The following is a 13071-nucleotide window of genomic DNA, read 5'->3' on the forward strand; positions in this document are numbered from 1 at the left end:
TTTTATCGCTTGAGTGGCGTACAAATAGAAAAATTGTCTTTTTACTAAATTATTTTTATATTAGCCAAATTTGTCGAGAATAGATTTTACAAAATCAACTTTGTCAGTAGAAAACCAATAAGATTAAAAAATACAGAATTAATTTGTAATATTTATATGATTAACAAAAGTCTGATAAAAATTAAATAATATCTGCAAACATACGTAACGAGATATTGATAGTAGATATAGCGAGTAATTCTTAATCTAAGATATCGTAACTATAAATAAAGTAAAAGCAAAAATTATCTCATGATAAACACGTTGCTTTCTTGATGCATTTAAAATTTACGTGGCAGCAGCTGATTTCTGTTTTCTTTGTTCAAGAAAATATAAAATTCATTACAAAGTATTATTTGTATTATCTAAATATTTTAATATTTTATATTAAGTAAATTATAGAATTTGCAATATATTACATTTCAATGCTATATTAGATCATTTCTAGCCGTCCAAACGTAGCGGACAGAACACATCATCTAGTGCTAACCTAGCAGTAGCAAGTGCAGCTGGCAACACTGCAGTCTTGTTCACCGACGAGATTGGTTATAATAGTCAATTAAGTCACGCAAGCTATGTGAATAAATCTTTAGATTTTACTGTTGTTTATGTTTTTTATTTTATGTCTACGCCTTTTATGAAATAAAATTTTATATTATCGATGGAAAACAGCTTCTCACAGTCGTTGCTTTTTGACACTGTTTATGAATCAACTTTTGTCTGTTTTGAATGAATATCTCAAAGCAGAATTCATTCGCAAAAACCGGCGTTCAGCCGCGCACTGCCAGACTTCGATAATTGCGTCACTTCGTTTCGAACGAATCGCGCGTTCGGCTCTCACAAGCGCATTTCAATGAGACAGTCAATAGTGCCGAATTTCCTGCTATCTGTGGAAAATGCATACATCTATTTCTAAATGGACGTAAGGTTATGCTATACATGGCGTGTCTTCGACGTTTCCCGTTGAAGTTTAAGCTCGACGTTTTAACGACCGATTAGACCGATAGGGTAAGAGAAACATGGCGATGCAAGCAGATCTTTTTCATAACCTAAATATCGCTCGCATAAAACAAGCTGTTGATACTTCATATTGCAGCTTTTTGACGTATACTTATATACGAAATATCTTTTTACACATTTATATTGTACGAAATATTTCTTATTCGATTTTGAAGCTTTTTTTATACTTTGAGTGTTTAATTTATTTTCATGTGTAAAATAAAATATTCAAAAATTTTTTAAATACTTATTGTAGTTTAATGCCATATTTATGTTCTGTAAAAAAAGAGTGTTGAAAATATATATGTTGTAATTTCTAAATTGAAATCTATTTTTTTGTAATTAATAAATCTAAGTGCATTATTTGTGTTTTTTAGCTTATTGAAAACTTTTAGATCTTTATCATAAGCTTGACAAATGTGAGTCAATATAAAAGAAGTTTTTTCTTTTGTAATGAACAAAAAATGTGTATTTTGTTATTAAAATTTATTATATATATGTCATATATTTTTAGATACAAAGGACAAATCTAAAATTAATGTAACAATGGATTCCGAAGATAAACCAGTATCTTTAGACAAGACTGATGTTATATCTGAAGCACAAATTGTAAACAATACTGAAAATAAAAATGATAATGAGAACTGTGTTAAGGAAGTTTCAGGAGAAAACGAAGAATCTGATAAATCACATCTTGATAAAGATGAGCCACAACCTGAAGAAACAGAAACTGAAATAAATGAAGAAACAAATAATGAAACAAACGAAGAAACAAATCATGAAACAAGTAAAAAAATTAATGAAGAAGAAAATCATGAAACAAATGAAGAAATAAATAAAGAAGAAAATAAAAAAACAAATGAAACTAATAAAGAAGCAAATGAAGAAACTAATAAAGAAACAAATGAAGAAACTAATAAAGAAGTAAATGAAGAAACTAATAAAGAAGTAAATGAAGAAATTAATAAAGAAGTAAATGAAGAAATTAACAAAGAAGCAAATGAAGAAACAATTGCAGTAGCAGAGTCTGAAAAAGATTTAACTCCATTAAGTATAGAAACAAGTGGTTCTGTTGCATGTTTAGAAACTTTGGCAGATAATACAGATAATGATAACACAGAAATCACAGTGCCATCCTTTGAGAAAAGTGAGACTGTAATAAGTGAAGAAAATAATTTAATTGAAAGTTCTTGCAAAAAAAGTTTAGCAATTAATGCAGATAAGGAAACATTAGAACTGGGTACACATAATTTAACAGAAAATTGTGATGTGGATTCATCAAATTGTGAAGATTTACTGGAAGTTCCAGATAATACAAAAAGTGAATGTGCTAAATCTACCAATGAAAATGTTGTGGCTGAGTTAGAAACACCTACAGAAAAAAATAAACATTGTGATAATCCAGATGAAACAAGTACTAATGCAGATGACGAGCAAGTGTCTCAAAAGGAGGTTGAATCATTGAAAAAAACAGAATCGGAATCTTCGGACAGTAATTTAGAAAATCTGGAAAAGGATTCTCTATCTGAGAAGAACATTGAACCCGAACACACAGAATTTGTACAATTTTCTCATGACAAGCACGATGATACACAAATTGAAAACCAATCTATGGATGCAGAAGATCCATTTGGCGGTGATAATCTTGCTTCCGAAAATGTGGAACAAATAGAAACTGACAGTTTTGCTGACGATGAAATTAGCTTTAAAGGCTTATACGATCGAGGTGATAATTTACAGGATGCAGTAAATGCTAACAGTAACAATTGTGATGAAAAACTTAGTGTTGATTGTGAATCAAATGATTCTGATCCAAAGAGTACCAATGTTAATAAAAGTATGGATAACGTTACTAAAACATCAGATAATATACAAACCACTGTTGATTCTCTTGAAACTACATCAATGGACACCGATCTACCGAGTAGCACATCCGAGACAGGAACAGGAAATGCTTCGTCTGCAAAATCGTCCAATGAGCAAAATGAACAAGCAAAAAAGAATATTGAAGAGATTACGCCAATGGAAACAGAGGAGGAGCAAGCTGATGTGTTACCAGGACAAGATGATGAATTATGTATTATTCCTGATAGTATGAAAGTAATAATACCAGATAAGTCAGGCAAGGCAATGGACAATGAGCAAAGTAAATCAGCACTTGATAAAGACTCCAAACATGATGAAACAACAAGCAAATCTAATTTTGAGCTTAATAAAGATATGTCACAAGATAGTCCTAGTTTAGCAGCTACAGAAAATAAAGATAATGCGGAAAATATAGTAACCATTCAGAATGAACATACGCCAATAACAGAAGATATAATCCCATCAACAGATGTTATTAACATTGATGATGAGTCCAAGAATTCGGAGGTAGAAGAAATCATTACTAAAGAAACGTGTAAACAGTGCGGTGAGGAAAGAACGTGTAAAATTCGGGTGAAAATTGGTACACAAAACTATCACGTATGCTCGAAAACGTGTAAAGCATTATTCAAAGCAGCCAATAATAAAGCAGTGGACATACCAAGCAACGGAAGTAGTTCTAAACAAGAGAAACGCTGTGCGAATTGTATATCACTTATAGATGCGAATGAGGAACGAAATCTTTCTTGGGAAACCATGGAATTTTGTAATGAGGAATGCTTGGGAAAATTCCAAAGAAAATATGGAAGTTATTGTAAGAATTGCAATGGTCTGGTTCAATCAGTGAGTTTAGGCAAATATTGTGTGAGATTTGGGTGTGACGTAAGGCAGTTCTGCTGTTCGACATGTTTAGAGGAATTTAAAAAGGGTTTAAAAGTGTGCAGTTACTGTCAGAAAGACATAAGTATTAGTACAGATGGTTTTCTAGCGCCAGTTGGAGAGAAAGGACAATTTAAAGACTTTTGTACCCAGGATTGTATGGAAAAATATTCAAAATTAAATTCTTCAGAACCTGTGTCTACAGAAAAGAAACCCTGCAGTGTTTGTAAAGAGGTACGATTATTTTTTTAGATTTTTAAATATTTTATGCGTGTCATATATAATTTTTAAATCTAATGACACTTTTTTACAGGAAAAACTTGTACATTGCGAAGTTCAAATATATAATAGCACACCAGTAGCCATATGCAGTGAACCCTGTTTTGCAGCATTTAAGTTTGTAAAGCAAGTGAAGCCCGAGCAATGTTCGACCTGCAAGAAATTTTTCGAACTACCAAATAAGGCACACTTCATGGTATTTTACAAGAATGAGCCCCATACGTTTTGCCACAAGACATGCTTAAATATATTTATCATAACCAATAGGAAAATAGTCCCGTGTAATTGGTGCAAAGTAAAGAAATATAACTTTGATATGATTAAAAAGGAATTGAAATCGGGACAGATTCTGATGATGTGCAGTTTAAACTGCTTAACGTTATATCAGGTATAATATTTAATATTTATAATAACATTTAATAATGTGGAATTATATTTATTGGGCAAGAATTAATAGAAATATATAACAGTAGTGTTATTAACAAATTTGATTAACTTACAATAAGACTCTAAGTCACATTCCTGATTCTAACAATCCTAGCAATAATATATAAGATATACATTTCTTATTTTCTTGCAGGTTTCCATTAACGCGGTATCTGCAAAACGAATTAACTGTGATTTTTGTAAGGAGTATTCCTTAGCACATTATCATCTCACAATGTCAGACGCGACAATACGTAATTTTTGCTCGTACAACTGTGTCATGAATTTCCAAGCGCAATACACTAAATCTCCTATAACTATACCAACGAGCGACGACCCTGTGCCTACAGGCGCGCCTAAAAGGACCACGTTATCTCAGAAAAATGCGACTCAGACGGTTCAAGTGTCGAATGAGATGCAAAATAAGAAGACGATGCCGGTTATTTCTTCAGTAACAAGTTTAGCCACAATAGGGAGCGGACAAGCGAGTCCAAACTCGCAGCAAAACGTGCAAGTCATGCCTACGAGTGCAATGTCGAATCAAACGACGCAGATTTTCTACAAGCAGCAGATTATTACTAGGCCAGCTAGTCCGGTAAAAATTCACAACAAGACGACTCAATGCAAACCTGTAGTGCATACGAAGGGGGTTTCTGTGCGTCCTCATCCTTGCATGAAGTCAACGCAGACAACGGAAAAGCTTCAACAAGTAATTGTGCCCATACCAGTGCCAATTTACGTCCCAGTTCCAATGTACATGTATAACATGCCTTTGCCGATCCCGATGCCTTTTCCACTACCCATTCCCGTTCCCCTCTTCATACCTACTACGAGGAACAGCGCTAAAGGAATTATGAAGGATATAAAGAAGATACAAGAGAAGATACCAGCTGATCCATATGAAGCCGAACTCCTTATGATGGCAGAAATGGTAGCTACCGAAAAGAAGACTAATGAGAGCGATTCGGATTCGGTGGACGATAGGTGAGCGATAAACCATTTGAATTTAACATTATTCCGTCAGACACAATCGCACTATGATGTGGTGTTCTATTTATCTCGTGCACAAAAAGCACATATTTTTGTTTAGGGAAGGTGACACAGCTGATCAAGACAATTTACATAGTGATGGTTTCAGTCCAGAAGATCCGGTTGATTCCAGTAACACATTCGGGGACGACATGTTACAAATGGCATTGAAAATGGCTACGGGAGAATTGGATGAGCCGGCGGTTGACCTTGAAGCTGCTTTGACGCCGAATACGATTACAGCTACGCAATCAACGCCACAGACCGAAAACGCTATGGACAACGATGGTATGTGACATATCGTAAAACTTTACTCGATACACAATATATATAACAATTGATAACCATATTTATTATTAACATTTTAACTTTTGACTGATAAGTTTCAATAGTTATTCACTCTTCTATTTTGTTTCTTTTGGATAAATGGTTTTGATAACATCTGATAACATGTCTGTATCACAATTTTAACAATCCATTTTAATGATCCGAACAATATTTCTGCGAAATTGATTCGAAATATATCATCCACTTCTTTGTATTTTTATAATTACTGCGTGCAATTCTTTCGTCAATATTGTACATTGAGGAAGGCCTAATGTCGGGCAGAAACGTATAATTGCAAATGAGAATACAGTGACCTTTGCACGAAGAATTTGCATTGTGGCTCTTTACGCTCCTTTTGATTTATATTTGATTTTGTTAATCACCTGAGCCTTTTACTTTTTTATTTTTTTTAAATATTTTTTTTTAATTTTTATTTTTTTAAATTTATTTATTTATTAACATTCTGTTACTTGTATATGTATCAATTATAAAGTAATCCATGATACTTTTTATTAACGATCTACAAAAAAATTACTTTTAATAACATATGTTTTTAGTGCAATCTGAACGATTGATGGCTGCCTCTAGAGGAAGGAAGCGAGTGATGCCGTACAAGCCACGATCAACACCAAATAAACGACCAAGACGTGTCTCCGGTACGAACGACATGCCGTTAATGCCACCACCAGAACCGCAACCGCCGCCGCAACCGCGCATTATGGAGCCGATAGAAAAGCCCGACGCTAACATGGCGCTAAAATATACATTTGGCGTGAATGCGTGGAGACAATGGGTTTGTTATGCTGCTTTTATTTATATACATCAAGGAGCGAGGCGGAATTACTTACAAAAATCTCTTTAAAACTGTAATTGTAGGTAATTGGCAAGAATGCCGAATTAGAAAAGCAAATTACGTCGATGAGGAAAATAAAATTATTCAAGACCGATCTTTTGCAACTTACCGCGGACGAATTAAATTATTCCTTATGCCTCTTTGTGAAGGAAGTAAGAAAACCGAATGGCGCGGAATATGCTCCAGATACAATCTATTATCTCTGCCTAGGTAAATCAACTTCTGTATTTTGTTTTTGTTTAAACTTTTATTTTAACGTCAAACATTTTTTTTTTTATAAACCGTTTGTTTTAGGAATACAGCAGTATCTGTTTGAAAATAACAGAATTGACAATATATTCACGGACTCGTACTACGAGAAATTTACGGACTGTTTAAATGAAGTAGCGAAAAAGTTCTCTGTACTGTACAACGACGCACGTAAGTATATGTCTTTTTGTTTGTAACAAAGTTTGTGCAAAGTTTATTTTCGGTATTTTGTCTTTATAAAGAAACCATGCTATTTTGTAGAATATATCGTGACGAGAGTAGAAGAAGAACATTTATGGGAATGCAAGCAATTGGGTGCCCATTCTCCACATGTTTTGTTAAGCACACTTATGTTCTTCAATACGAAACATTTTAATCTTGTGGTAAGTTCACAGATCGGCTAATGAAAATCATGCAACTCGTTATTTACAATTTAGTTCAGTACTAATAAATATATTTCGAATATTTTTTTCAGACAGTGGAAGAACATATGCAACTTTCCTTTTCTCACATTATGAAACATTGGAAGCGCAATCCGGCAGCTCAGCCCACAGCAGTGACAGGAAAAGTTCCCGGTTCACGAAATGTCCTTTTGAGATTTTATCCACCGCAATCAGCCCTTGGTTGGTTTCTAACTTATATTTTACATTTGATGAAAATTTTATGTTATCCGTAAAAAATGTGTGTTAATTTTCTAATTAATTTTTTTCATGTTAATCTATTGATTATTGCTTTCTTAAAGAAGCTAATTCAAGGAAGAAGAAGGTATATGAACAGCAAGAAAACGAAGAGAATCCACTGAGATGCCCCGTTAAGTTATACGAATTCTACTTATCAAAATGGTATCTACACATATTATGACAGTCAAATATTTTAAATTTAATTTAATGCATCGTTTGTAATGATATATTACATATTTCGTACTTGAAATGTTGTAGCCCTGAAAGCGTTAAGACGCGAAACGATGTCTTCTACTTGTTGCCGGAACGTAGCTGCGTACCGGATAGCCCGGTATGGTATTCAACATCGCCTCTTGCGAAGGAACATCTCATCAAAATGTTATATCGTATTAAAATGGTTAAAGAAATTAATGTAGCATTACTAACGAGTTAATTTCACCTATTACTTTGATCTCTTGTATTATTAAGCAATGACAAGAAAAATAGTAGGAACGGTTAGTCATTTTAACATTTTGACTGCCAATTTTGACTGTGAAATTTAAACCTAACTCCGGAATCCGCAATGTTCTTACAATGTACATTTAATATACTGATCAATACAGTAAAGTCTCTGGAGTTAGTGTCGTTAAATGGAAAAAAAATAGTGAGTTATGTTCTCAATTTTTATATGGTTTCAAATTTTTCATATAAATTAATGACGATTTTTTCTTATTAAGGACAAACATACCATGTATAGATGTGCGACATTCAAAATGTTAAAAAAATCTACAAATAGTTATCACAAAAGAAAAAATATGCGATGCAGAAATATAGGATTAAACAAGTTTTCCAGTTACTATTGTATATTTTTCACTTCCTAATAAAAAGAAACTTTTATTGACCACAAAGAATTTCCGACAAATACTATATTAATACGATATTATTTCAGAATATAGCTACATGATATAAATAATAGAATAAGTCTGGTATGTAAATAGAGTGTGTGGAGCAAGAAATCAATAGTTTTTTTGTTCTTATATTTAATTTATTTTTATTTCTTTAAAAAATAACTAAATTACTGTTTTGTACGATAAGTTACAATTGTGTCATATTAAGGGAGCAAATAGCTGCATTGTTATGAAATAATAGAAGATTGTAACAAAAAACGATTATATATTTATCTATTGCATTCTGTTTCTTTACATGAATTAAGAAATGCTGTACATAATTGTAAGCTACGCAGTTTTCGTTGGACGTACGAAAGTACGTTTATGCTTTTCTCTGCGTCTAGCAATCTCCAGTTCGTGTAATTTTGTATACACTTCGTCGAATATTTCATTCTGTTCTTCTTCAGGAATCGTTTCCCTGATGGAAAGATAACAAATTAGAGCAAACCATATATCAAAGTAGTTTAATATGTGTCAAAAATATGAAGTGTTATACCAGAAGGTATTCTACACTTTTGGCATACCTGTATTTTTTCATTAGATCATATTTCTCCCAAGGTTTTTCAGTATCCTTGGCTTTTCTGATGCGTCTCTCATTAAGTATCAACTCTGCTACACCTTTCAATCCTTGACGTTCCCATCTTTCTATCCATGGATATGGATTAAGCTTTACTTTGATCTCATTTACAGGAACCGATGCTCCTTCTGGCAAAAGTTCAGATTCCATGTCAAAGGGAAAGGTACTGTATTCTGGTGGTGCATCGCGCAGATATCGCAGATGTGAATCCAATCTTTTCTCAAGCCTAGGTATTTCATGAATAATAATCAATATAAAAGGAAATTTCTGAGTATTATATATAAAACTGTAACAATCTGTATTTACCTGAGACATTCTATTTTTTGTATTGCAGGATCGTATAACTCATAAAGTACTTCAACACCTTGGTTATCAACTACATTTCTCAATTGAAATGTAGATCTCAATCCACATCCTTTCCTCTCAATACAAATGCCAACAAATCTACTGACCTTGCCAGTGGCATGTGGCTCGGAGTAAGTAACAGCTAAGATGGAACCGACATAAAATTCAGGTATTACTATATGCGTTCGTCTTGCCATCATATCCATCCGCTCCAACTTCTCCCTGAGTGCATTGCGATATCTCACATCTGGATCTGGTAAAAATTCCGGATAAATAAATCGGTATCTACTTGGAATTGCTTTTTTTTGTTCAGTATTTTGTTCTTTATTGCTGTGTGTTTCTTTCACTGGGTTTGAAACCACTGTCGAGGTATTTCCTCTAACTGCATTGTCTATAAAAAAATAATTATCAATTTAAAAAAATTATAAATTTTATATAAATAACTGTGGTATGGATATAATATATTTTATAACTATATCATAACAGAGAGTAGCATTAAAATAACCTACGTAATATTTTTGCTGGTTGTAATCCACCGTAACCTTTACGAGAAAAAATTCTCGAAATCACAGCCATTTCAATTTTTTTTTTCAATTTTCTATTATTATTCTGTTTACTTTATGTCCATTCGAAAATATTATACAAATCCTTTTAAATGATTTAAAAGGTTATTTTTCGTGCAGCATGAAATTAACCATCGAATTTAATTTCAATGTAGACCCTTTGCAGTCTAAATTTTCTTATGCTTGTACAGAGTAGAATCTGGTGGCGTATTCAGGAAACTCGTAACGTGAAGCAAGTTAGAACACACTTAGTAATGCAACCAATCAGATTTATCTTCTAAAAACTAATGTAAACGACTCATCTGTTATATTTTTTGAACACGTTTGAATACGTTGGAAAACCTGACGAGATCACGAGTACGGTGGCGACTTTTTATTTACTGTATAACATATTTACATATAATATAAATTAACGTGTTGCGATATACGTAATTATTGGACAATTATTACGAACGCACTAGTAAAGATTGAACTATATGTACACAGAAAATTAGTGAGATTTGTATCCAAGTTTTCATGTGAGGTTATGCAAAGACAGAATGAAGAGATCGCATACAAAAAGAGACGAGGAGGAGAACGACGAACGCTATCGCAAGCGAAGAGATCACACACGCAGCGACGACTATAAGGAGTCCAGACACAATGGTAATCACAAAAGTTCCAGAGGCGATGATGATCACAGAAGTTCCAGACGCGACGATGATCACAGAAGCTCGAAACGCGACTATGATCACAGGAGTTCCAGGCGCGATGATGATCACAGGAGTTCCAGACGCGACGATAACCACAGAAGTTCGAGACGCGACAATGATTATCGGAGTAGTCGACGCGAAGATCACAAAGATCGTAAGTATAATGACGATCGCAAGGATTCTAGAGACAGCGATAACGAGAGGCACAAGAAGCGCAATTCACCGGAGGAAGAGATAGGAACTAGATATTATGGAGAACCGAATAAAACGCAAGAAAATCCAGAGGAAGTCAGGCAGAAGCGTACGGATCTCCTGACTTCAAAAACAGGAGGTGCTTATATTCCGCCTGCAAAACTGCGTATGCTTCAAGCGGAGATCACCGATAAGTCGGGTGCTGCTTATCAACGTATCGCATGGGAAGCCTTGAAGAAGTCCATCCATGGATATATCAACAAAGTTAACACTAGTAATATAGGTATTATTACGAGAGAACTGTTGCATGAAAATATTGTGCGTGGTAGAGGTTTGTTGGCACGATCAATCATTCAAGCGCAAGCAGCTTCTCCAACATTCACATCCGTTTACGCAGCACTAACATCTATAATCAATTCCAAGTTTCCTAACATTGGAGAACTGGTGCTGAAGCGTCTCGTGCTGCAATTTAAACGCGGATTTAAAAGAAACGATAAACCTCTGTGTATATCTTCAGGAACATTTATAGCGCATTTAGTTAATCAGCGTGTAGCCTATGAGATTATCGCTTTGGAAATCTTAACTTTGCTGTTAGAAACGCCGACGGACGATTCCGTGGAAGTGGCCATAGCATTTCTGAAAGAGTGTGGCATGAAATTGACAGAGGTTTCGCGAAGAGGCATTGAAGCTATCTTTGAGATGCTGAGAAATATATTGCACGAGGGACAATTGGACAAGCGAGTTCAATACATGATAGAAGTTATGTTTCAAATTAGAAAAGACGGATTTAAGGATCACGAAGCCGTGCCTGAAGAATTAGACCTCGTGGAGGAAGAACATCAAATTACCCATCTGATAAGACTGGACGATGAGATGAATGGACAAGATATACTTAATGTGTTCAAGTTTGACACGGACTATCTCGCCACTGAAGAGAAGTACAAGCAATTGAGCAAAGAGATCCTTGGCTCGGACGAAAGCGATTCGGAAGGTGATGACGAGAACGAGGAGGAGGAAAGTTCGGATGAAGACAGCGGTGCGGAGCAAACCGAAGGAAAAGAAGGTGTCATACTCGACAATACGGAAACAAATTTGACCGCTCTTCGACGTACTATATATCTAACGATACATTCCTCGCTCGATTTCGAAGAATGCGCACACAAGCTGATGAAGATGCAGCTGAAACCTGGACAGGAAATCGAGCTTTGCCACATGTTCTTAGACTGTTGTGCAGAAATGCGGACATATGAGAAGTTCTTCGGGCTCTTGGCCGGTCGATTTTGCGCCATCAACAAGATGTACGTGACACCATTCGAGCAGATCTTCAAAGATTCGTACCATACGATACATCGTCTCGATACCAACAAATTGCGAAACGTGTCGAAATTTTTTGCACATTTGTTGTTCACAGACTCTATATCGTGGAGCGTGCTGTCGTGCATAAAACTAAACGAGGAGGACACCACTAGTTCCAACAGAATATTTATCAAGATTCTGTTTCAAGAGCTTTCCGAATACATGGGCCTAGCAAAGTTGAATGAACGAGTCAAGGATGTGACACTGCAGGAAGTGTTTGAAGGACTCTTTCCTAGAGATGATCCGAAGAATACACGTTTCGCAATTAATTTTTTCACTTCCATTGGTTTAGGTGGTCTGACAGACGATTTAAGAGAACATTTGAAATCCCATCCAAAGCCAGTTGCTGTGCCGGTGATAATCACCAAGGAGGAAGAACTCTCGAGCTCCGATGAGTCCGCTTCGTCGTCAAGCTCCAGTTCGTCTAGTTCGACAACAACTGATTCATCCTCGTCGTCGTCGTCGGAAGATGAAGTTCCAGTGAAAAAGAAGAAAAGTAAACAAAAGAAATCGAAGGACAAAAAGGAAGAGAAACATAAAAAGACGCAAAAGAAGAAAAAGAAAAATAAGACGGCAAAGAAAGATAAATAAAAAGTAAATATAAGTTAAGTGATATGGATAACTTTTTTTATTTTAAAATTGTACTTAGATATGTATGTATGAGATAAAAGATTTCATCCTTGTAAATATTTTACTATATCATTCTATAATTCTTTTAGAATTTCGAATAAATGAATATGATATTTATTCTATTCTTATATCTACCATAATATCAATAAGAACTATAATCTGTT

At 34.6% G+C, this 13071-nt stretch overlaps 3 protein-coding genes across 6 annotated transcripts; 2 read left to right on the forward strand and 1 right to left on the reverse strand.

The window, feature by feature from the left end:
* Positions 1 to 640: 640 nt before the first annotated feature.
* On the forward strand, positions 641 to 8516 carry woc (without children). 4 transcript variants are annotated; one of them, XM_067347276.1, is made up of 12 exons: positions 641 to 1047; positions 1553 to 4017; positions 4097 to 4450; positions 4643 to 5472; positions 5579 to 5805; positions 6402 to 6637; positions 6721 to 6907; positions 6992 to 7117; positions 7208 to 7329; positions 7422 to 7569; positions 7692 to 7788; positions 7885 to 8516. In XM_067347276.1, exons 2-12 carry the CDS (start codon positions 1585 to 1587, stop codon positions 8057 to 8059), a joined length of 4935 nt encoding a protein of 1644 aa, XP_067203377.1. In that variant the 5' UTR covers positions 641 to 1047; positions 1553 to 1584; the 3' UTR covers positions 8060 to 8516. The 4 variants fall into 4 exon arrangements, with proteins under 4 accessions (XP_067203377.1, XP_067203376.1, XP_012218029.2 ...); XM_067347275.1 differs by having other exon boundaries at positions 644 to 1047; positions 7689 to 7788; XM_012362606.2 differs by having other exon boundaries at positions 644 to 1047; positions 5615 to 5805; positions 7689 to 7788.
* A 242-nt stretch (positions 8517 to 8758) lies between these two features.
* On the reverse strand, positions 8759 to 10190 carry mRpL19 (mitochondrial ribosomal protein L19). The gene is made up of 4 exons (XM_012362608.2): positions 9984 to 10190; positions 9436 to 9865; positions 9077 to 9355; positions 8759 to 8970 (listed from the first exon to the last, which is right to left on the reverse strand). The coding sequence occupies exons 1-4, from the start codon at positions 10048 to 10050 to the stop codon at positions 8841 to 8843; spliced, it is 906 nt and encodes a 301-aa protein (XP_012218031.2). The 5' UTR covers positions 10051 to 10190; the 3' UTR covers positions 8759 to 8840.
* Positions 10191 to 10345: 155 nt separating this feature from the next.
* Positions 10346 to 13024, forward strand: ncm (nucampholin). The gene has a single exon (XM_012362607.2). It carries the CDS (start codon positions 10577 to 10579, stop codon positions 12866 to 12868), a length of 2292 nt encoding a protein of 763 aa, XP_012218030.1. The 5' UTR covers positions 10346 to 10576; the 3' UTR covers positions 12869 to 13024.
* The last annotated feature ends 47 nt before the right edge of the window (positions 13025 to 13071 follow it).

This window comes from Linepithema humile, chromosome 1 (assembly GCF_040581485.1).
Source record: "Linepithema humile isolate Giens D197 chromosome 1, Lhum_UNIL_v1.0, whole genome shotgun sequence".
Taxonomy (NCBI): domain Eukaryota; kingdom Metazoa; phylum Arthropoda; class Insecta; order Hymenoptera; family Formicidae; genus Linepithema; species Linepithema humile.